Genomic DNA, 25,375 nt, shown 5'->3' with positions numbered 1-25,375 from the left:
TGCGGCTCTCACACCAAATATCGCAAAAGCCCGAGGCAATGAACTTCGGCGAACTCATGAGTTCAATTCAGTTTACTGCCGCGGTTCTCACACCAAATATCGCGAGAGAGCTCTCACTATACTTAGCATGAGAAAGTAACCTGTGGTTAACTCATGCTGTCACTGCTCATCACAGCCTGCTGTAGCTCACATACTACTGTGTGACCCGTTGCAGTGACCTAGGTTGACCTCATGAGGTCATCTCTGTTCACTGCAGTGGTTCTCACACAGAACGGTGTGTGAGGCTGCAGTGGCTGCTCTTCCTGCCAATGAGGAACCATCGGTTCTTCATTGACTGGGACAGTGAGTCTTGGAACGTCGTGGGACCCCCTTTTGGATTACGCTGGACCTTGGATTAGGGTTTTTGCAGGGAGATAAATTGGTGAATGAGGATTGTAGTCTGTGTTTGTTCAAATAATTTTGTTTTTTATGTTTCTACTGGATTAGGAATGGGGGAGTCTGATAGACGCCCACCCATTACTAATACCAGGCCTTCATGCTAGCTGGCATCAACCCCATATATTACTTGGTTAGCCACAACACCAGAGCAATGGGAAGAGCCGAATACAGCGCCAGATTTGGTGTATCTAATAGAGGCGCCACCTCTAGGGCGACTGCGGGCTGCTATTATTAGTCTGGAAAGGGACAAATAATCATGTCCCTTTCAACCCTAAAAGTATCAGCCCCCAGGTGTCTACTGGCCCTTGGTTAGTTTTCAAAAATGGGGGTAACCCTACTAAAAATTACTGGCCCTTGGTTAGTTTTCAAAAATGGGGGTAACCCTACTAAAAGTTATTTGTTCAAATAATTAAAAAAATCAGCGTGGGATCCCCTCTATTTTTCAAAACCAGCCAAGGTACAGCTGAGAGTTGCAGCCCGAAGCTGCTGCTGTATATTTGCTGGTTATGAAAATTGAGGGGGGACCCCAGATCATTTCCTTTTCTAAAATTATTCATTATTTCTGCAAAATAGAAAATAGCTGTACGAGCTATCTAGCCATCTCTCTCTATATACTTCTATCTATTCCATCTATAAATCTATCATGTGTCTATCTTTTTGCAAGCTTTGCACATCTTTTACACATAAAAAAAACAATTTGTTACACTAACGTCCCTTTCAGACGTCCGTGTTTCAGGTACGTGTGACATCCGTTTTTAACACGGATGCCACACGTACCCATGTTATTCTATGGTGTTGAACAGACCACATGACCCGTCGTGGTCCCACACGGAGACATGTCCATTTTTTCTCCGGCAGCACAGGTGTTACACAGATCTCACACTGATGTGATCTGTAAGACATCAGTGTGACATGAACCGGAGAAAACACAGGTCTATAGATTTCTATATTTACCCGTATCCAGCTCTGTTTTCTTCGGCTCTGCTGCCTCCTGCTTCTGACCCCCGCTCATTATATTCATTGATTATTCACTGCACTGAGGACTTAGAAGCCGAAGCATCTCGGGGACAGCATTGCCGGTGACAGGTGAGTATCCAGCAAGCAGTGTGTGTGCAGTGACGTCCAGGAGGTCATTGGAGTTGCAAATGAACTCTGAAGAACTAATGAAGTCACCGTGGTAACACCTGCTGTAGCGCGGGTGTCATCAAGATATCATCAGAGTTCATTGGGAACTCCAATTTCCTCCTGGACGTCACTGCACACACACTGCTTGCTGGATACTCACCTGTCACCGGCGATGCTGTCCACAGAGCTGTGCCCGGTGATGCTGTACCCGGCGGTGCTGTCCCCACGATGCTCCGGCTTCCGGGTCCTCAGTGCAGTGAATAATGAATGAATATAATGAGCAGGGGTTAGAAACCAGAGGCAGTAGAGCCGAAGAAAACAGTGCTGGATACAGGTCAATATAAAAAAGAAGGATTTTTGTGTACTCACCGTAAAATCTCTTTCTCTGAGTCTTCATTGGGGGACACAGGACCATGGGTGTATGCTGCTGTGACTAGGAGGCTGACACTAAGTAGACATAAAAAAAGTTAGCTCCTCCCTAGCAGTGTACACCCTGAGCCGGAGGCGGGTCTATGCCAGTTTAGTGTACAAGCAGTAGTAGGAGAAACCTGAACAACCATAACTAATCAAGGTAATAACAAGAAACACACAGTATCTTATCTAAACCGATACTGTATATAAAAACATAAATAAGCCGGGGACAGAAGAACGTGTTTCCATTAAGAACCAGTAACATCCGGCAACTAAGAGCAACCCAATATCCAAACAGGGTGGGTGCTGTGTCCCCCAATGAAGACTCAGAGAAAGAGATTTTACGGTGAGTACACAAAAATCCTTCTATCACTTTCATTGGGGGACACGGGACCATGGGACGTCCAAAAGCAGTCCCTGGGTGGGTACAGGAGTAATCATACAGATTCAAGACATATCCAAAACTCTGTAAGAATGCTCGGTGCAAAAGTAAACCGGCTTATCATAGGTGTGCTTGCTGTGTCCTGAAAACCCTGGAACAGGTAAGAAAAGCTTGACTACGCGGCGGCTCTGTAGACTTGCTTGGCTGATGCCTGGCGTCTGATTGTCCTAGACGCCCCAATTGCACAGGTGGAAAGGTTTTTACACCCCTTGGAGAAAACCTGACTCTAATCCTGTAGGCCTCTGAAATGGTCGGCCTGATCCAATTCGCAGTGGTAGCCTTGGACGCCAGCATGCCCCTCCTGGGTCCAGTAGACAGGACGAACAGGCCGTCCAAGATGCAGAAGGGCGCGGATCTCGAAACGTAACTCCTCCAAGCTCGCACTAGATCCGGTGTAAGCCGAGACCTCTCCAAGGCTCGAATGGAGGCTGGACCGAAGGATGGAAGTACAATCACCTCATTCAGATACTACTTCTGGTAGGAAAAAACCTGAGACGGGTGCCGAACAATCTCGTCTTGGTGAAAAAACAAGAAAAAAGTGACCCGCATGAGAGGGCTGACAGAGCAGACCTTCCTCCGATTGAAGTGACTGTTCTCAACCAAGCCACCTTCCCGGATAGGCGTGAGAATGAGGATCGAATGGAGCTAATTGACGAGAACCTAGAGTCAGCTGGAGGTCCCATGGTTCTAGTGGGGAACGATCTAGCGGTGCCAGATGGACGACTCCTTGGATGAACGTCCTGACTTGCGGCCGAGATGCAAGATTTTCTCTGGAAAAGAGAGATAGAGCCGACACCTGCCCTTTGAAGGTTGCTGGCGAGAGACCCGCCAGTAAGCCTGACTGTAGGAAGGCCAGTAACACTGGGAGTAACAATCCAGTGTAGATGAGTTGATGTTGACCTCACACTCTTGAAAGGAGGCCTTTCCGGTGTGGTAGTAGATGTTTGAAGATGGAGACTTCTGAGTTCTGACCATGGTCTGTAACCCCTGTGGGATAAAGCCTGCCTGGGCTAGTAGCCATGGTTCCACAGCCATGCGGTCAAATTGAGAACCCCTGAATATTGATGGCAAAGAGGACTTTGCGACAGGAGGTTCAGACGATCTGGAAACCACCATGGGGTGTCTGATGAGCTGCGTGAGTTCTGCGAACAACGCTTGCATGGGTCAATCCCTGGCAATGAGAGTTACTGGGATGCCCTCCGCTCTGAGTTTCTTGAGGACTCTTGTGACTTGATTGTGGAATCGAGACGCCATCAGGTCCACGTTCGGAATATCTCATCTGAGGCAGATCCATTCGAAAGCCTCTCTGTTGAGGGATCATTCACCTGCCGCCAGACCTTGCTGATATAGTCTGCTGCCCAATTCTCCACGGCGGGGAAAATGATTGCGGACAAAATCTGGAGTGGTGAGGCTATGCCCACTGTAAGATCTTCTTCACCAATGTCATCGCCATGACGCTCCTTGTTCCGCCCAGGTGATGACCGACTGGATTCTGGATGGCGATTCTTGTATGAAGGGCTGAAAAAAATCTGTAGGGCTCGGAGAAAAAAAAAAAAACTCTGCTCCCTAAAAAAAATTGATAGGTAGACGGCTCTCCTGGGAGGACCACCGACCGTGAGCCGTGTGTTTCGGAACACCGCACTCCAGTCAGAAGACTGGACTCGGTGGAGACTGCCTGCCAGTGTACTGGTATGAAAGACATTTCACTGGACCGGTGAGGGCCGCTGGTCCACCATAAAAACGAGCGTCGGGTTCCCGGAGTCAATTGGATCCTGCGATTCAAGGTGAATAGAGAATTGCCCATCTGTTCGGCCAAGTCAGCTGAAGGAGACGAAGGTGGAAGCGGCAAACGGAACCGCCTCTATTGCCGCCACCATCCAACTGAGGACTCTCCGGCTTGGAGTTACGGAGGATCTGGAAGTCTCTTTGGAGGGACAAGCGTCCTTGGATGGTATCGAACTCCATGCCTAGACAGGTAATCCTGCTGGCCGGGGCCAGAGAGGGCTTCTTCCGATTGATGAGCTAGCCGAGTCGGGACACGATATCGATGGTGACCTGAACACTTAGGAGACAGTCGTCAAAAAGAAGAACCTCTGATCAACAAGGCGACCAGGTATGGAATCACCAAAAATGATCGTCTGCTATTGCGAGACGCAGGAACATCTGTGCTGTTGGCAAATTAGGTGCGATCTGTATGTCCGACGATAGACCTGCTGAAAAACTCTATTATGTACCCTGAGTCCAGCATCTCTCCGACCCAGGCGTCCGTGATCCAAGTCCGCCTGGGATGAGACAGGCGCCCCCCCCCCCTCCACCTGGTCTGCGCCCAACGACCAAGAGTCATCTTGCGGGGTAGCACTGTGATCCGGACGTCGTCGTCGATGGCTGGCGTGGCTGAGAAACGACAGAAAGGGCATGCGTTGAGGTACGGCATCTTCCTGTTCCTCTGCGGGGACCTGGTTTTCTTGTGCGTGTGGAACCGAAACTCCCGTGATCTCGTCGATAACTTGATCCAGCCAGTCCCCATACAAACGACCTCTTGTAAAGGGGAGGGCTGTAAGTGATATCCTAGAAGCCGCGTCCGCATACTAGGCTCTGCGCCAGATCGCCCGACAGATGGTCCCCGTGCTGCTAGCCACATTCACTGGGCAGTAAGCTGCTGACCGAGATGTGATGAGTATGTACTCACCCGCTAGAGCAAACTGTGTGCCAGGTTAACTCCGGATTGCTCTATCCCGCGCGACAAACCGTTGTGGAGGTTATCGGACCCGGACATCATGGTTGCTGCCAGCTAGATGGCGGCGAGGGCAGTACGAGTACAGTGTCTGCCGTCTGAAGAAAAACTGAACGGGCAACTCTCTCGCTGTTTTGATCTGTGGCGTCTCGGAGCGATGCCCCGTGCGGGAGAGATAGTACTGGAAGATGACCGCCGGAAAAAAACAGCAGGGCGACCATAGGCGAGCCTGCCCATTCCTTCTTGAGAGCCTCAGGAAGGGGGAAGAAGAAAATCAAAAGACTTACCCTTGTTGAATATCTTGACCGGTTGTCGTCAGTGCTTGTACAGACTTTCAGCAACGACTGGATGGTCACCGAATTGCCTGTATGCCCGCTTAACCTGTTTTAAGGAGACATGCAAGCACTGGGTAGCCACAGAGTCCGTCAAGAGCTCTAGCGTATGACTTACCGCTTTGGCCGGACTATCCATTCTACCTCTGACATCAGCCCTCTGATCTGGAATCAGTATCGAGGCTGCATCCGACTCTTCTCCTGAAAAAAGGGTCGGCCGGTCTCGGGGACGAGGAACCCTCGGGGCCTGGAGGTGATGAGATCTCCGGGAGGGCTTGAAAGGAGGCCCAGCAGGTCCCCTTCTGCGCTCCAGTGGTAGGGTCTGGATCAGACCGACTGTTGTCCAGAGCCAGCTGGACCGGGGGAGCATGGCCGGGCGTAGGAAGGGACTGCAACGCCTGTGCGATGGTCCTAGATGCCCAAGTTGAAAGAGAGTCCACAGACTGGGATAGAGGGTCTACCCCTCCGGAAAAGGGTGCGCAGCGGAGCTCGGGTGCTGGCGGTGACATGGGGCGCAAGGCGAGCGGGGGGCGTAGCCTGGATTGGGAGGATTTTACCTAGCAGGCTGTGCATGCATAAAAAAGCTATAAGGTGCTTACAAAAAAAACCCACTAGTGACGCTAGGGGGGAGACAGGAGAAAAGGGGAAAAAAATTAAGGAGATATCGTCTGTTCCTAAGCAGGAGCAGCACTCACCCAGGTCCTGTCTCCCACCCAGGTCCACAGAGGTCTCAGAAACTGCGGGGGGAGCATTGCTGAAGAAGAAAAGCAGCCCTTAAATTTTTTTTTTTTTGCAGTGGGGGGGCTGGCCGGCTTGGGACCGGGCAGGACCTGCAGGGGTCATGCTTGGGCAAAAAACACGTGCGTGCGCAACACTGGGAGGCGGAGGTCTGAGGTAGGCCGGAGCAGGGGACTAGATTAGTGGGCTGCCCGCCGGGAGCGCAGCGAAGTCTTACCTGTGTTCTGCCGGCGTCGCTGTGATCCTCGGTCCCATCCTGCCTGCTGGAGAGTTGCCGAACTGCTGAGCGCTCCTGCACTGTGTAACCACGATCCCCTGTGCACGCTGGGGAGGCCTGGTGTTGCTGAGCGCTCCTGCGCTGCAGCTATGATCCTCTCCCTGGATCCTGCATCGTAGGGGACGCTGGGAGGGATGGGGGCGTGCTGCAGCACTGAGCTGGCTGTCTCCGGGCAGAAGTCGAGGGGGGCGTGGCCGGAAAAGCGCGGGCGCAAACAGGGGGGCGGAGCGCACCGGCCCGACGTAGGCCCGAAGCCGGGAGCTAAATTAGTGAGCGGCCGCCGGGAGCGCAGCGCTGCTGGAGAAGGTCCTACCTGCGTCGCTCTGATCCACGGACCCATCCTCTGATGCTGCGGCTTCCGGCGAGTCCAGTCTGCCCCTGGGAGCCACTAGGGGGAAGCGCTGGGGAGCTAGGGAAACGCTGCAGAGCGCTCCTGCGCTGCCTGAAGAACTCCACTGCCTGGGCCCAGGGTAGAAGGAAGAACGCTGGGGGAGGCCTGGTGCTGTGAGCGCTCCTGCGCTGCAGCCTGCGATTGACATCGGATCCTGGGTAGCAGAGATCCCTCGTCGCCTCCACCAGAAGCACCCCTTGGGACGGTACCATAGGGGTCGACGGGGAGTGTGTGCCCTTAAACAATTAACAATGTCGGTCCCCAAGCAGCCCCTGGGGTGGTACCATGGGGCAGGAGGGGGATAGGGCCTGGTGTCTTGAGTCCTCAGACAACCCTGGGGACGGTACCCCGTGGGGGAGGAGAAGGCGAGGGTTCTCTCTGATGCAGGGACTTTAACCCTGCAGAAGAGACAAAAAACCTAGAAGAGATGAGAAGGCTGAGCGGCGCCATATAGCACGAAAAAAACAGAAAAAAAGCAATAGCCTAGGCTGAGGTTGGCCCACAGAGATATGGGCCCACATCAGCCTCCTACGACACTAAGCAAAAAACTAGATCCGCCTCCGGCTCAAGGTGTACACTGCTAGGGAGGAGCTAACGTTTTTTATGTCTACTTAGTGTCAGCCTCCTAGTCACAGCAGCATACACCCATGGTCCTGTGTCCCCCAATGAAAGCGATAGAGAAATCTTTTTATTTCAAAGACCCGTGTTTTCTCCAGTACGTGTCACACTGATGTCACATGGTATGCACACACAGATGCCACACGTATGACCATACCGATGCGTGTGGCTTGTACCTGATTAAACACGGACATCTGAAAGGGGCCTAATATCCATTTTGTCCGGTATGTGTCACACAGATGCCATTCGTGTAAAGTCCATAATTGACCCGTGCGGCCAGAAAAATACTGCCTTGTCTCTGTATGAATCATCTGGACATGGAGGTGTGAAGGTCTCTAATGACTTTAGTTAGTATGTGTGTGAATATGCCGCTGGCATGTGAAAATGGATACCACATGGACAGGTCACACGGAGGTGTCAAGGGGGCCTTACAATGTAAGTCTATGGAGCCTCGTTCTAATGCTCCATAGACTTACATTGTAAAGCCGCTTACGGAGGTGTGCAGAGCGGTGGCCTCACGGAGAACGGCGCGGTAGAGGAGTATATTATCTCACCCACACTATACATATACATACGGTGCGGTAGAGGAGTATATTATCCCACCCCCTCTACATACATATACATACGGCGCAGCAGAGGAGTATATTGTCTCACCCACACTACAGACATATACATACGGCACAGTAGAGGACAAGGTAAAAGGTTGCCCAGCTCACCTATATAATGGAAGCCAAAAAATCCTGGATTGTGCACGGAGGAAAGCGGGTGAGCCAGTCCATGTAGGAATGATGAAGGGAAGATTTCACCAGCACATAAATCCAGGCAACTTGTTAAAATGAAGATTCTTTATTCACATATTGTTAAAAAGTCCATGCTGTGGTAGTCAAGCCCATGTTAGAGAGGACGCGTTTCGAACATCCAGTTCTTATTCAGTCCTTAATAAGACTTAATAAGAACTGGATGTTCGAAACGCGTCCTCTCTAACATGGGCTTGACTACCACAGCATGGAGTTTTTAACAATATGTGAATAAAGAATCTTCATTTTACAAGTTGCCTGGATTTATGTGCTGGCACAGTAGAGGAGTATATTATCACACCCACACTACATACATACGGCGCGGTAGAGGAGTATTTTATCACACCCACACTACATACATACCGCACGGTAGAGGAGTATATTATCACACCCACACTACATACATATACATACCGCACGGTAGAGTATATTATCACACCCACACTACATACATATACATACGGCGCGGTAGAGGAGTATATTATCACACCCACACTACATACATATACATACCGCACGGTAGAGGAGTATATTATCACACCCACACTACATACATATACATACCGCACGGTAGAGGAGTATATTATCACACCCACACTACATACATATACATACCGCACGGTAGAGGAGTATATTATCACACCCACACTACATACATATACATACCGCACGGTAGAGTATATTATCACACCCACACTACATACATATACATACGGCGCGGTAGAGGAGTATATTATCACACCCACACTACATACATATACATACCGCACGGTAGAGGAGTATATTATCACACCCACACTACATACATATACATACCGCACGGTAGAGGAGTATATTATCACACCCACACTACATACATACGGCGCGGTAGAGGAGTATATTATCACACCCACACTACATACATATACATACCGCACGGTAGAGGAGTATATTATCACACCCACACTACATACATATACATACCGCACGGTAGAGGAGTATATTATCACACCCACACTACATACATATACATACCGCACGGTAGAGGAGTATATTATCACACCCACACTACATACATATACATACCGCACGGTAGAGGAGTATATTATCACACCCACACTACATACATATACATACGGCGCGGTAGAGGAGTATATTATCACACCCACACTACATACATATACATACCGCACGGTAGAGGAGTATATTATCACACCCACACTACATACATATACATACGGCGCGGTAGAGGAGTATATTATCACACCCACACTACATACATATACATACGGCGCGGTAGAGGAGTATATTATCACACCCACACTACATACATATACATACCGCACGGTAGAGGAGTATATTATCACACCCACACTACATACATATACATACCGCACGGTAGAGGAGTATATTATCACACCCACACTACATACATATACATACCGCACGGTAGAGGAGTATATTATCACACCCACACTACATACATATACATACCGCACGGTAGAGGAGTATATTATCACACCCACACTACATACATATACATACCGCACGGTAGAGTATATTATCACACCCACACTACATACATATACATACCGCACGGTAGAGGAGTATATTATCACACCCACACTACATACATATACATACCGCACGGTAGAGGAGTATATTATCACACCCACACTACATACATATACATACCGCACGGTAGAGGAGTATATTATCACACCCACACTACATACATATACATACGGCGCGGTAGAGGAGTATATTATCACACCCACACTACATACATATACATACCGCACGGTAGAGGAGTATATTATCACACCCACACTACATACATATACATACGGCGCGGTAGAGGAGTATATTATCACACCCACACTACATACATATACATACGGCGCGGTAGAGGAGTATATTATCACACCCACACTACATACATATACATACCGCACGGTAGAGGAGTATATTATCACACCCACACTACATACATATACATACCGCACGGTAGAGGAGTATATTATCACACCCACACTACATACATATACATACCGCACGGTAGAGGAGTATATTATCACACCCACACTACATACATATACATACCGCACGGTAGAGGAGTATATTATCACACCCACACTACATACATATACATACCGCACGGTAGAGTATATTATCACACCCACACTACATACATATACATACCGCACGGTAGAGGAGTATATTATCACACCCACACTACATACATATACATACCGCACGGTAGAGGAGTATATTATCACACCCACACTACATACATATACATACCGCACGGTAGAGGAGTATATTATCACACCCACACTACATACATATACATACGGCGCGGTAGAGGAGTATATTATCACACCCACACTACATACATATACATACCGCACGGTAGAGGAGTATATTATCACACCCACACTACATACATATACATACCGCACGGTAGAGGAGTATATTATCACACCCACACTACAGACATACATTTAATGAATAAAAAAAACTTTGTGGGAGGCTTCTTACGGGGCTTATTCCTCCACGCTGTAAAAAAGCATATAGCACTTAACTGTATAGCACCCCCTAAAATGTGAAAATGCTGAGGGTGTTGGGGCTCTGGAGGGGTTATATGTGGCGTCACTGTGGTGACGTCATACCCTGTGGGTGCACATACTCTAGAATGGCATGACACGGGCGCTGTAGGGCAGAACACGGGGGGACGTGCACAGGGGTGTGATAATGACTGAGTACTGGCCACAGTTCTGTACGTCTCAATACCAGCCGGGAGATGTGACAGCAGCTGGAAGGAAATAAGCGCAGACGCTGGACACTATAACATCCCCGAAGTTTTAACAGCGCTGAGGTGTCCGGGTACAGTGCGCAGGCGCCCCCCTCACATGTCCCATACTAGAGACATTGCCATGATTTATGTCTGTGACCATCAATAAACAGAAGTGGCAGATAATGGAGAAAGGCTGCCTGACCTGCGCCCCGGACTAACATCGGAGCAGCCGGCCGCCACATGACTGATAGTAGTCCACACCGCCGGCAGCACGATCCGGGATTACTGCTCAGAGGCGCGCACTGATGACGTCATTACACGCAGGCCGCCCACTGGGGGACGCCCAGCAGTCACCCGTCCTCCCTCCCTTCTGTTTCCTGTCTGTGGATTGTGCTGATGTCACATAGACGCCCCGCAGAGAGGACATCCCGGAGGTGGGCGGGCACACGCAGTCTGCTGGCCACGCCCCTTCTAGCGCCTTCCTGCCGCTCTCCCTCCGCTGTGTGCACTCTCGGTGTCTGTGAGCGATGGACCCACGGAAGTTACAGGAGCTGCGGGAGTTCGTCCGCCTGTGTCAGGGTAACCCGGCCATTCTCCACTGCTCGGAGCTCGGCTTCTTCTCAGAATGGCTGCAGAGGTGAGCGGTGTCCGCCATGTGCTGCGCTCACCTCGTCCCATCGGCTCATGTGTCGGTATGGCAGGCTATATGATGTGGCCGAGCACAGAATTTACACAACCGCATTAAAGGGATTGTCCATCTGAATTAAAAACTCCTGAAAAGATGGGTAGTGATCTGGCATGACAGGCGATGGGGCAGAGGGGACGGGGTAGAAGGTTGAGGGGATGGGCAGAGCGGACGGGGGCAGAAAGGTGAGGGGACAAGGGCTCAGTGGACTGGGGTAGAAGGGTGAGGGGACGGGCAGAGCGGATGAGGACAGAAGGGTGAGGGGACAGGAGCAGAGCGGATGAGGACAGAAGGGTGAGGGGACAGGAGCAGAGCGGATGAGGACAGAAGGGTGAGGGGACAGGAGCAGAGCGGATGAGGACAGAAGGGTGAGGGGACAGGGGCAGAGCGGATGAGGACAGAAGGGTGAGGGGACAGTGGCAGAGCGGATGAGGACAGAAGGGTGAGGGGACAGGGGCAGAGCGGATGAGGACAGAAGGGTGAGGGGACGGGCAGAGCGGATAAGGACAGAAGGGTGAGGGGACAGGGGCAGAGCGGATGAGGACAGAAGGGTGAGGGGACAGGAGCAGAGCGGATGAGGACAGAAGGGTGAGGGGACAGGAGCAGAGCGGATGAGGACAGAAGGGTGAGGGGACAGGGGCAGAGCGGATGAGGACAGAAGGGTGAGGGGACAGGGGCAGAGCGGATGAGGACAGAAGGGTGAAGGGACGGGCAGAGCGGATGAGGACAGAAGGGTGAGGGGACAGGAGCAGAGCGGATGAGGACAGAAGGGTGAGGGGACAGGGGCAGAGCGGATGAGGACAGAAGGGTGAGGGGACAGGGGCAGAGCGGATGAGGACAGAAGGGTGAGGGGACAGGGGCAGAGCGGATGAGGACAGAAGGGTGAGGGGACAGGGGCAGAGCGGATGAGGACAGAAGGGTGAGGGGACAGGGGCAGAGCGGATGAGGACAGAAGGGTGAGGGGACAGGGGCAGAGCGGATGAGGACAGAAGGGTGAGGGGACAGGGGCAGAGCGGATGAGGACAGAAGGGTGAGGGGACAGGGGCAGAGCGGATGAGGACAGAAGGGTGAGGGGACGGGCAGAGCGGATAAGGACAGAAGGGTGAGGGGACAGGGGCAGAGCGGATGAGGACAGAAGGGTGAGGGGACAGGGGCAGAGCGGATGAGGACAGAAGGGTGAGGGGACAGGGGCAGAGCGGATGAGGACAGAAGGGTGAGGGGACAGGGGCAGAGCGGATGAGGACAGAAGGGTGAGGGGACGGGCAGAGCGGATAAGGACAGAAGGGTGAGGGGACAGGGGCTGAGCAGACTGGGGCAGAAGGGTGAGAGGACAGGGGCAGAGCGGATGAGGCAGAAGGGTGAGCAGATGGGGGCAGAGCGGACAGAGACAGAAGGGTGAGGGGTCAGGGACAGAGCGGATGAGGACAAGGGTGAGGGGACAGGGGCTGAGCAGACTGGGGCAGAAGGGTGAGCGGATGGGGGCAGAGCGGACAGAGACAGAAGGGTGAGGGGTCAGGGACAGAGCGGATGAGGACAAGGGTGAGGGGACAGGGGCTGAGCAGACTGGGGCAGAAGGGTGAGCGGATGGGGGCAGAGCGGACAGAGACAGAAGGGTGAGAGGATGGGGCAGAAGGGTGAGGGGACAGGGGCAGAAGGGTGAGAGGACAGGGGCAGAGCGGATGGGGCAGAAGAGTGAGCGGACGGGGCAGAGTAGATGGGGCAGAAGGGTGAGGGGGCAGAGCAGATGGGGCAGAAGGGTGAGTGGGCAGAAGGATGAGGGGACTGGGACCGGGGCAGAGCGGACTGGGAGGGGGAAGCAAGGTAAGGGGCTGGGCTGATGGGGACAGATACGGGGGCTGAGGGGACGGAGACTGAGCAGAGCGGTGGTGGTGAAGGAGTAGACTGGACGGAGACGAGAAGGGGGCAGAGTGACGGCGGTGACCATTCAGTGACTGGGCAGAGCGACGGTGGTGGGGCTGAGTGACAGCGACCAAGCAGAGTAACGGTGTCACAGAGAGCTGATCTTCTGTCACCCGAAGTTTGACCCCTGTCACAGGCCGCTCTGGTGCTCTCCTGGTCTCTCCAGTGTGTATATTATTCTTCATTAGGATGCGACTAGCTATTGGACACAACGGAAATGTCCTCAAGAGTGAACACTTTAACATTAAGGCGGGAGCTCATGGTGGAGTGTCACATGGCCGAAAATGGCTGGCACTTCTTTTCACGCGAATACATTAGAGCTGTGATTTTGCTCTATAAACTAGCGAAGTCACAGATAATCGCATCCGATTTTAGAGGATGTCTATGGCGAGTGAGTCGTGTGTGACCGGCAACAGAAAATCCGACACATGGAAATCTGTACGAGTATTGCGGTGACAAGACGTCAGTGTGATATTGTAGGTTCACGCTACATGTGATGTCACACTGTGGAGCTTTACAGACACCCCACATGATGGCGAAAGAACGGGAAGTCTTTGGTTCTCATTCATTGTTACCACTTCTGTTAATAGTAACATACTTGCCCTACCCCTGCCCTACACCCATGTCTAACAGCCATTACAGAAAGTCTGGTAGTTTCTCAGAAAGCGAGGAGACCTGGACTCCTAGAAGAGTTGGAATCACCATGTATCTCAGAATAGTTTTGGATAGCTGAGCTCCCCACCGTGTTTAGGGCTGGGATGCCTCATCAGGCTGACCCCTGACATTGAGGCTGGGGTTATGAGAAAAAGTTGTACTTCATATGAATTGTCTTCACTAATATTAAGAAAAAAAATTAATTGTTCGACAAAATGTATGGTCCCTTACCATTACCTGCAGCTCCTCCTCTTGTGCTGGCTGTGCTGCCAGCTGGTCTCCATGTTTCCTCCTCTGGAGGGGATGGGAATGTGACTGGCCATAGCGGCCATACAGTTAGGTCCAGAAATATTTGGACAGTGACACAATTTTCGCGAGTTGGGCTCTGCATACCACCACATTGGATTTGAAATGAAACCTCTACAACAGAATTCAAGTGCAGATTGTAACGCTTAATTTGAAGGTTTGGACAAAAATATCTTATAGAAATTGTAGGAATTGTACACATTTCTTTACAAACACTCCATTTTAGGAGGTCAAAAGTAATTGGACAAATAAACCAAACCCAAACAAAATATTTTTATTTTCAATATTTTGTTGCAAATCCTTTGGAGGCAATCACTGCCTTAAGTCTGGAACCCATGGACATCACCAAACGCTGGGTTTCCTCCTTCTTAATGCTTTGTCAGGCCTTTACAGCCGCAGCCTTCAGGTCTTGCTTGTTTGTGGGTCTTTCCGTCTTAAGTCTGGATTTGAGCAAGTGAAATGCATGCTCAATTGGGTTAAGATCTGGTGATTGACTTGGCCATTGCAGAATGTTCCACTTTTTTGCACTCATGAACTCCTGGGTAGCTTTGGCTGTATGCTTGGGGTCATTGTCCATCTGTACTATGAAGCGCCGTCCGATCAACTTTGCGGCATTTGGCTGAATCTGGGCTGAAAGTATATCCCGGTACACTTCAGAATTCATCCGGCTACTCTTGTCTGCTGTTATGTCATCAATAAACACAAGTGACCCAGTGCCATTTGAAAGCCATGCATGGCCATGCCATCACGTTGCCTCCACCATGTTTTACAGAGGATGTGGTGTGCCTTGGATAATGTGCCGTTCCCTTTCTTCTCCAAACTTTTTTCTTCCCATCATTCTGGTACAGGTTGATCTTTGTCTCATCTGTCCATAGAATACTTTTCCTGAACTGAGCTGGCTTCATGAGGTGTTTTTCAGCAAATTTAACTCTGGCCTGTCTATTTTTGGAATTGATGAATGGTTTGCATCTAGATGTGAACCCTTTGTATTTACTTTCATGGAGTCTTCTCTTTACTGTTGACTTAGAGACAGATACACCTACTTCACTGAGAGTGTTCTGGACTTCAGTTGATGTTGTGCACGGGTTCTTCTTCACCAAAGAAAGTATGCGGCGATCATCCACCACTGTTGTCATCCGTGGACGCCCAGGCCTTTTTGAGTTCCCAAGCTCACCAGTCAATTCCTTTTTTCTCAGAATGTACCCGACTGTTGATTTTGCTACTCCAAGCATGTCTGCTATCTCTCTGATGGATTTTTTTCTTTTTTTTCAGCCTCAGGATGTTCTGCTTCACCTCAATTGAGAGTTCCTTAGACCTCATGTTGTCTGGTCACAGCAACAGCTTCCAAATGCAAAACCACACACCTGTAATCAACCCCAGACCTTTTAACTACTTCATTGATTACAGGTTAACGAGGGAGACGCCTTCAGAGTTAATTGCAGCCCTTAGAGTCCCTTGTCCAATTACTTTTGGTCCCTTGAAAAAGAGGAGGCTATGCATTACAGAGCTATGATTCCTAAACCCTTTCTCCGATTTGGATGTGAAAACTCTCATATTGCAGCTGGGAGTGTGCACTTTCAGCCCATATTATATATATAATTGTATTTCTGAACATGTTTTTGTAAACAGCTAAAATAACAAAACTTGTGTCCCTGTCCAAATATTTCTGGACCTAACTGTATATGACAGGAGCAGGATGTATACAGCTGGGGGAGACAATTCATTGAAGTGTTATTTGGTGGTTCCTCTACATCGGAGGTGACTGATGTTATAACCTCACACTCCCGAGATGTGTGCGTGAACGTACATGGACATAATGGCTCCCGATGGTGCGCGCGTCGGATTGTAACCTCATCACCTCTCATCAGCAGCTCCAGATAGAACTTTTAAGGCTACGTTCACATGAACATATTATTGCTCTATAAGGCTATGTGCGCAAACTGCGTTTTTTGGCTGCGTTTTTGTGCGTTTTTTGGGTGCGTTTTTGGTCTAAAAACTGCATGACTTTGCTTCCCCAGCAAAGTCTATGAGTTTTCATTTTTACTGTCTGCACAGTGCAGTTTTGTTTTATTGTGTTTTAGTGGTGACCACAAAGATGCAACATGTCAATTATTTCTGCATTTTTCCCAGCGTTTTTCACCCATGCAATGCATTTGAAAAAAACGCAGCAACAAAAACGCAGCAAAAAATGCACAAACACGCATGCGTTTTTTGATGCGTTTTTACCTTGGGCGCGTTATTGTTTACAGCCAAAAACGCACAAAAACGCATCTTTGTGGTCACAAAAAAACACAGCGTGCGCACATAGCCTTAACATCACAGAAAAAGAAAAGGCCATTATCAGCCCAAGATCAGATTACCAATGCCCTAGCAGGATGCAGCTGACCTCATGATAACGGTGGGGGCAGCACAGGTACAAGATACCAATGAGAAAACCAATCACAACCTTCCAATCCATGGAGGGGAGCTGCTAGTATTAGCCATGCACACAGATAAGGTTTCCATAGAGCACCAGTCACACACGTGTGATAGTCTTGTGCATAGATTGCAATATGTGGACTGACGGTTCAGGTCAGAAGACCTATTAGCGGTTCCCTCTATGCCCATGAGCCTGTTAGTCTGGATCTGGAGACCCCCGGTCATTCTGGGCATTGTAGTCCCTGCCCAAACCATTTTAATATGTTCATGTATACGTAGCCTAACATTCAGGAGCGTTTACTGCTCTATTGGTAACAGTCATCTGTTATATAGCGTTTCCCTGTCATTTATATGTGTTTATAAATCGTGTACGTTTTTCTGCAGCATGGGGGCATCTATCCCATCTCCACCCCCCAAAGACTCTCCTACAGAGGCCAGCCAGGTAAGGATCACCGGGGATGTGTTTTTTTTTATTGTATTTCTTTTTTGCTAGTCTAGTTTTCAGTCTTTAATATGCCAGGGGTAATGCAGCTCCTTTTCTGGGACGTCGTGAGCTTTATAATATAGCACTGGCCAGAGATCGCATGTCAGCCAATTCTGTCATGTCTGCAGGATACGACATAGATGTCTGATAGATGTGTCCCAGCTTTTTGACCCTTGCTTTTCTTTAGAATGTGGCCCCATCTCACACTGCTGGCTCTGGAGAGGTATTTGTAGTTCTTGATTCTCTCCATTGTCCTTTGTGCTTCTGTTGGAGTTCTGCAGATTGCCGAGCTTAGGACTGCAAAATGCATTACAAAGCACCAAAGAGTTGGTGTCATCATAAATCCCTGGCCCTGTACACCTCTGTGATCAGTAAGCTCATCACTGATCGTCTCTGCCCACTGCACATGGAGTGTGAGGATATTTTGTTCCAAATATATAACTAGAAAAAAAAAAGTAGTTGTATGCACAGTTCTTATACTAGTAGGGAGATATTTGGAATTGCTGATGACGCCATTTTGCTCTCCCTTTTCCCCTCACAATTCATCGTGTGCTTCTAAAATTACAATTTTTCAACACCTTCATTTCACATACAATGTACCCCAAGATGGTGCAAATAAAACTGAACTTGTCAAGAAAATGGGGACAGTTTGAAGCAAAAATGGGAAGGGGATCTGCTGCTGACACTTACGGGGTTAATGTCCTTCAATGCGGTACTAATGTCTCATCCTGGACCCATCCTGGTACACATGTCCCCCATTATGCCACACGCACACACAAAAAAATGATTCTACACACCATTATTCACTCCCCCAATGCGCGGTGTCCTCTGCTTATATCAGCAAGTGACTTCTGTGTGTAAATGACGGACAGCACATGGCGTCACTGTAATGGACCCCCAGTTACACATGGAAGTCAGCCGCTGGAATATTCAGTGCTTTCAATGCCCAGGATTATAGGTGTGGGGAGCAGTGAATATTCATTCTATTTAATAGCAGACACACGTGATCTCCCAGCCACCGCAGGAGGCTGGCAGCTGAGTGTCTACAGCAACATCTTGAAGAATGAATGCTTCCTTGCAGGTCAGATCTGCTGCAGATTTTCAGTCTGGAATTCCAGGGTCGAAAACACTCTGTGTATTACAGTACCAGCACTGTGAATCACCTTTTACTGAGGACATCAATTAACCACTGCAGCCTGTTGTTCCCACATTGTATATGATAAAATCTGCGTGATTTCTTGTGGTTTCCCAGTGGTGTCCCTTGTGGATATACCCTTCTAATTCCGTGTTTCTTTCCTCTACTTTTTGTAGTCACTTGATCTAATTGTACATATTTTACATTTTACACAGGAAGAGCCTTTAAAAGAGGAGAATATCTCACCTCCAAAAGCGGAGAGTGAAGAAAGTGACGTGGGTAAGCTTTAACACAACTGTTTTAGTCTTCTATATTACTTCACCATTCAAACCCATGGGAAGCAAACATGGCAGACAAGAGTTTCTTCATCGTTCCTTATGGGAGACCCAGACCATGGGTGTATAGCTTCTGCCTCCGGAGGACACACAAAGTACTACACTAAAAGTGTAGCTCCTCCCTCCGAGCATATACACCCCCTGCATGACAAATCTAACCAGTTCAATGCTTTGTGTTCAGGAGGTCACACACACACATGCATTCTCTGATTTTTGATTTTTAAGATTTTTGATTTCAAAGATTTGGAAGAAAAGCGGGTCCAGTCTGGACTCCCGGCATGTCCCTTCTCACCCCACTGTGTCGGCGGTGCTGTTAAGGTTGACTTTACAAGGCTGGAGCCTTCACATGCCGCGCTCGTTCACCATCCCCTGAGGCTCTGGCTTGAAGTGGGAGCCATCACGGTTCTCTCTGCTTTGCAGGAGACCGGTCTCCATCCGCAGCCCTGTCAGGATCCTGCCGGACGGAGCGTTTACCCCCCCCAGGGACCTGGCCCTGCGTTTCAAAAGCGAAGTATTGAGACGTTTTTCAGGGGTCCCGGGTACATTTATTGAGGGGAGAGTGTGTCTTTTGACTTTGCTGTGATTTCCGGACGGTTCTCTGGGTTTTTCCTGAGAACCGCGCCGAGGGTGCCTGCTCGTCGGCCGCATGTAAAAATCTAGGCCCCGGCTTCAGTTGCGGCCTAGTTTCGTTTTGAGTTCCCCTGCATGTCAGTCTTGCAGGGGAACAGTGCGGCGCCGCCCACCGGCCGTTCAGCAGCGGGGAGGACACTCCTCTCTGAGGAGATGTTTCCCTCCCCTGTATTTCTCCTTGGCCCTCCGGTTCCCGCTCTTGGGCTAAACCCCGCCCCCCCTCCTCACTCCGGCGCCATTTTATCAGCGTTCACTCACTGATCGGCGCTGGCTGCTGCAACTTCTGCATCCACTGGGGGTCCGAGCTGTGGAATCCGGAGGGCGCACAAAAACCGGTCGTGTAAGCCACAACCTCTTGTTGTGGGCTTTATTATACACTCTCAGGGGGTCATTCTACAGGAGTGTATTCTTTACTGCAGAGCCTCCACCTCAGCAGCATGTCTCTCACTAGGAGCAAGGCTGCAAGGCTGTACTCTATATGCACTGCATGTCAGCTCATTCTGCCTGAACCGAGCACATATCCACATTGTGATGCCTGCTCGAACATAGTAGTGCCTCAGCCTGGAGCCTCCTCAGGGGTCCCTCCGGCTGCTCTGGCCCCGGTGGCTGAACCCCCGGCTTGGGTAGCATCTTTTTCCAGAGCTATCTCCCAGTCTTTTGCCGACTCCATGGGACAGCTATCCCGGACTCTGCTGACCATGCATCAGCCCCCTTCTCAGGGCGCCTCTGCTGCTCCAACTCGCTCTGCAGAGCTAACAGAGCATGTTTTAGGGCCCCGTCCTCCTAAACGGAGACGCAGGGACTCTTCTCCTTCCTCGTCCCACGGCTCTGATTCACGAGCTGAAGTGCAGGGCGAGGAGGATACTTTTACTGTGGGCTCAGACGCTACCTCTATGTACCCCATTGATTTATCTGAGGGTGATGCGGATGTTAGTGACTTGATTGCATCCATTAACTCCGTACTGAACCTCAATCCACCAGTGTCAGAGGAACAAGCCTCTCTGGTAGAAAAACACCAGTTTACCTCACCTAAGAGAGCAAGGAGTATGTTTTTTAACCACTCCAGTTTTCAGGCCACTGTTACCAAGCCCAGGGCCTGTCCTGACAAACGCTTCCCAAAGCGTAGTTCTGATGACCGTTTTCCCTTTCCACCAGAAGTGGTCAAGGAGTGGGCTCACTCACCAAAGGTAGACCCTCCGGTGTCTAGAATCTCAGCCCGGACAGTCGTATCTGTGGCCGATGGCACCTCTCTTAAGGATCCCACTAACCGCCAGGTTGACCTTCTGGCCAAATCTGTATATGAGGCGACAGGAGCCTCGTTCTCCCCGTCCTTTGCAGCAGTGTGGGCTCTTAAGGCAGTCTCTGCCTCTCTGGCGGAGATACATTCCCTCGCCAGGGACTCTATACCCGAGATGGTTGCCTTAACTTCCCAGGCTTCGGCTTTTTCATCCTATGCCATGTCTGCCATTCTGGAGGCTTCTCACCGCACGGCGGTGGCTTCCGCTAATTCCCTCGCGATCCGCAGGATCTTGTGGCTTCGAGAGTGGAAAGCAGACGCTTCTTCCAAGAAGTATCTTGCTGGGCTCCCCTTTGCTGGGTCCCGGCTGTTCGGTGAACAACTGGATGAAATTATTAAGGAAGCTACTGGCGGGAAGAGTACTTCCTTGCCACAAACTAAAACCAGGAAACCTGTCCAGGGCAGGAACCAGTCGAGGTTTCGTTCCTTTCGTTCCTCTAACTGGTCATCCTCTAAGCCCTCAGCTTCGTCCACTAACTCAGCCAAGGATCGAAAACCCAGCTGGCGCGCGAAGCCGCGTCCTCAGAAGAACGGAGGAGCCGCTGCCACTAAGGCAGCCTCCTCTTGACTATCTGGCTGCGCCAGCAACGTCCTTGGTCGGTGGCAGGCTCTCCCACTTTGGCGACGTGTGGTTTCAACACGTCTCCGATCAGTGGGTGCGGGATATCATCTCCCACGGCTACAGGATAGAATTTTCTTCCAGCCCGCCAAACAGATTTTTTATGTCCACTCCCCCCTGCTCCAAAGCCGCCGCCTTCTCACAGGCCGTGGCATCCTTGCAGGCCAACGGAGTAATTGTTCCGGTTCCCGCCCGGGAACGGGTCAGAGGTTTCTACTCAAACCTCTTCCTAGTCCCCAAGAAGGACGGTTCCTTCCGGCCCATCCTGGATCTCAAGCTTCTCAACAAGCATGTTCAGGTGCGGCACTTTCGCATGGAATCTCTGCGATCGGTCATTGCCTCAATGACCCAAGGAGATTTTCTAGCATCCATCGACATCAGAGATGCTTATCTGCATGTGCCAATTGCAGTTTCACACCAGCGTTGGCTACGCTTTGCAATCAGAGAGGAACATTTCCAATTCGTGGCTCTCCCCTTCGGATTAGCCACGGCCCCTCGTGTTTTCACCAAGGTCATGGCAGCAGTGGTTGCGGTTCTGCATCTCCAGGGGTTGGCAGTAATCCCCTACCTGGACGACCTTCTAGTCAAGGCCTCATCCAGTGCAGACTGTCAGCGGAGTGTCTCGCTCACTCTCGCCACGCTTGTTCAATTCGGGTGGCTTGTCAATCTGCCCAAGTCCACTCTGACCCCGACCCAGGAACTTACGTACCTAGGGATGCAATTCGAGACTCTGCCGGCACTTGTGAAGCTGCCCTTAGTCAAACAGCAGTCCCTTCATCTGGCGGTGCGTTCTCTGTTGAAGCCCCGCCGGCATTCCATCAGGCACCTCATGCAGGTGCTGGGTCAGATGGTGGCGTCAATGGAAGCGGTTCCCTTTGCCCAGTTCCATCTGCGTCCTCTGCAGCTGGACATTCTCCGCTTTTGGGACAAGCGGACCTCTTCCTTGCACAGGCTAGTGGCTCTGTCGCCACAGACCAGGAGCTCTCTTCAGTGGTGGCTTCGGCCCCTCTCTCTGTCTCAGGGACGCTCCTTCCTGACTCCGTCCTGGGTGATCCTCACCACGGACGCCAGTCTCTCCGGCTGGGGAGCAGTATTTCTCCACCACCGAGCACAGGGCACTTGGACTCCGTCCGAATCAGCCCTCTCGATCAATGTGCTGGAAATCAGGGCTGTACTTCTAGCTCTCGTAGCCTTTCACCACCTGTTGGCGGGCAAGCACATTCGAGTCCAGTCGGACAACGCGACAGCTGTTGCCTACATCAATCACCAGGGCGGGACTCGCAGCCGCCTGGCGATGTTGGAGGTTCAGCGCATCCTTCAGTGGACGGAGGACTCCAAGTCCACCATATCCGCAGTCCACATCCCAGGCGTAGAAAACTGGGAGGCAGATTATCTCAGCCGTCAAACCGTGGACAGCGGCTAGTGGGCCCTGCAGCCGGCAGTGTTCCGGTCAATCTGCCGCAAGTGGAGCACTCCGGTAGTGGATCTAATGGCATCCCGGCACAACAACAAGGCCCCGGTTTACGTGGCTCGCTCCCACGATCCTCAGGCCTTCGCAGCGGACGCGCTGGTTCAAGATTGGTCCCAGTTCCGTCTGGCCTACGTGTTTCCCCCTCTAGCTCTCTTGCCCAGAGTCCTGCGCAAGATTAGAATGGAGGGCCGTCGGGTTATAATCATTGCTCCAGACTGGCCCAGGCGAGCTTGGTACCCAGACCTGCTCCGTCTGTCCGTAGAGATGCCGTGGCATCTCCCGGACCGCCCAGACCTTCTCTCTCAAGGTCCGTTTTTCCGCCAGAATTCTGCGGCTCTCAGATTGACGGCGTGGCTCTTGAGTCCTGGATCCTGACGGCTTCAGGCATTCCTTCCGAGGTCATCTCCACTATGACTCAGGCTCGGAAGTCTTCCTCGGCCAGGATTTACCACAGGACTTGGAGGATTTTCCTGTCCTGGTGTCGCTCTTCCGGCCATGCTCCTTGGCCGTTCTCTTTGCCGACCATTCTGTCCTTTCTACAGTCCGATCTGCAGCTAGGACTATCCCTCAATTCCCTCAAGGGACAGGTCTCGGCTCTGTCGGTATTGTTCCAGCGGCGTATCGCCCGACTGGCCCAGGTGCGCACCTTCCTACAGGGCGCATCTCACATCATTCCTCCTTACCGGCGGCCTTTGGATCCCTGGGACCTTAATCTGGTCCTCACGGCCTTACAGAAACCCCCCTTTGAGCCTCTTAGGGAGGTTCCTTTGTTCGACTTTCACAGAAAGTGGTCTTTCTGGTGGCCATAACTTCTCTCAGGAGAGTCTCTGATTTGGCTGCGCTCTCTTCGGAGTCACCTTTTTTGGTTTTTCAACAAGACAAGGTGGTTCTTCGTCCGACTCCGGACTTTCTCCCTAAGGTGGTGTCTTCTTTCCACCTTAACCAGGACAATTCATTGCCTTCCCTTTGTCCGGCCCCGGTGCATCGCTTTGAGAAAGCGTTGCATACTTTGGATTTGGTGCGGGCGCTCCGAATCTATGTGTCACGCACCGCCGCTCTTAGGCGGTGCACCTCTCTTTTTGTGCTAACCACTGGTCAGCGCAAGGGTCTCTCGGCTTCTAAACCGACCCTAGCTCGTTGGATTAGGTCGGCCATCTCCGATGCCTACCAATGTTCTCAGGTGCCCCCACCGCCAGGGATTAAGGCGCACTCGACCAGAGCTGTCGGTGCCTCCTGGGCTTTCAGGCACCAGGCTACGGCTCAGCAGGTTTGTCAGGCTGCCACTTGGTCTAGTCTGCACACCTTTTCGAAGCACTACCAAGTGCATGCTCATGCTTCGGCAGATGCGAGCTTGGGCAGACGCATCCTTCAGGCGGCTGTCGCCCATTTGTGAAGTTAGGTTTTGCCTACTTCTCAGTTCTGTTTATTTCCCACCCATGGACTGCTTTGAGACGTCCCATGGTCTGGGTCTCCCATAAGGAACGATGAAGAAAAAGAGAATTTTGTTTACTTACCGTAAATTCTTTTTCTTATAGTTCCGACATGGGAGACCCAGCACCCTCCCTGTTGGCAGTTCTTGTTCCGTGTGTTTCACCGGCTGTTGTTGTAGACAGAGGTTCCGGTTATTCCGGGTTTTACTCTCTCTACTTATGGGTGGATGTCCTCCTTCAGCTTTTGCACTAAACTGGTTAGATTTGTCATCCAGGGGGTGTATATGCTCGGAGGGAGGAGCTACACTTTTAGTGTAGTACTTTGTGTGTCCTCCGGAGGCAGAAGCTATACACCCATGGTCTGGGTCTCCCATGTCGGAACTATAAGAAAAAGAATTTACGGTAAGTAAACAGAATTCTCTTTTTTCATGTCATGTAACATCATTGATTCTCCTGGGACTTTAAAACAAACAACCATATACAGTAGCTATCCAACATTTAGGCTATTTGCACACAGTGCGTTTTTCGCGGCATTTTTGCACGTTTTTCGGGTGCGTTTTTGGCCTCAAAACTGCATGACTTTACTTCCCCAGCAAAGTCTGAGTTTTCATTTTTGCTGTCCGCACACAACTTTTTTTTTTTTTAAGCTGCGTTTTTTAACTTAAAAAAAAATGGTCATGTCAATTCTTTCCTACGTTTTTCTGCGTTTCCCCCCCATGCAATGCATTGGGAAAACGCAGAGATTAAAATCGCAGTAAAAACGCATGCGTTTTTTGCCGTGTTTTTTGCCGCGGGTGCGTTTTTGTGCGTTTTTAGCGGCCAAAAACGCAGCGTCATAAAAACGTAGCGTGTGCACATAGCCTTACAAGGGATGGTGGCCAGATAAGTTAGCATGGACTGTACAATACCCAA

The 25,375-nt window shown here is 50.7% G+C and overlaps 2 protein-coding genes across 2 annotated transcripts in view; one reads left to right on the top strand and one right to left on the bottom strand.

Moving 5' to 3' along the window:
- XPNPEP3 (X-prolyl aminopeptidase 3) overlaps positions 1-11,581 on the bottom strand; it is a 301,518-nt gene extending 289,937 nt beyond the window's left edge. The window contains exon 1 of the mRNA XM_075321922.1: positions 11,282-11,581. Within this exon, the coding sequence (XP_075178037.1) occupies positions 11,282-11,321 (40 nt within the window). The 5' untranslated portion in view covers positions 11,322-11,581. The remainder of the gene's footprint in view (positions 1-11,281) is intronic.
- ST13 (ST13 Hsp70 interacting protein) overlaps positions 11,454-25,375 on the top strand; it is a 238,412-nt gene continuing 224,490 nt past the window's right edge. The window contains exons 1-3 of the mRNA XM_075321923.1: positions 11,454-11,716; positions 17,447-17,504; positions 18,897-18,960. Coding sequence (XP_075178038.1) covers positions 11,607-11,716; positions 17,447-17,504; positions 18,897-18,960 — 232 coding nt within the window. The 5' untranslated portion in view covers positions 11,454-11,606. The remainder of the gene's footprint in view (positions 11,717-17,446; positions 17,505-18,896; positions 18,961-25,375) is intronic.

Source organism: Anomaloglossus baeobatrachus, chromosome 8, assembly GCF_048569485.1.
Source record: "Anomaloglossus baeobatrachus isolate aAnoBae1 chromosome 8, aAnoBae1.hap1, whole genome shotgun sequence".
Lineage (NCBI taxonomy): Eukaryota > Metazoa > Chordata > Amphibia > Anura > Aromobatidae > Anomaloglossus > Anomaloglossus baeobatrachus.
The sequence above is the reverse complement of the archived record's forward strand: the minus strand, read 5'-3'. Positions and strand labels throughout refer to the sequence as shown.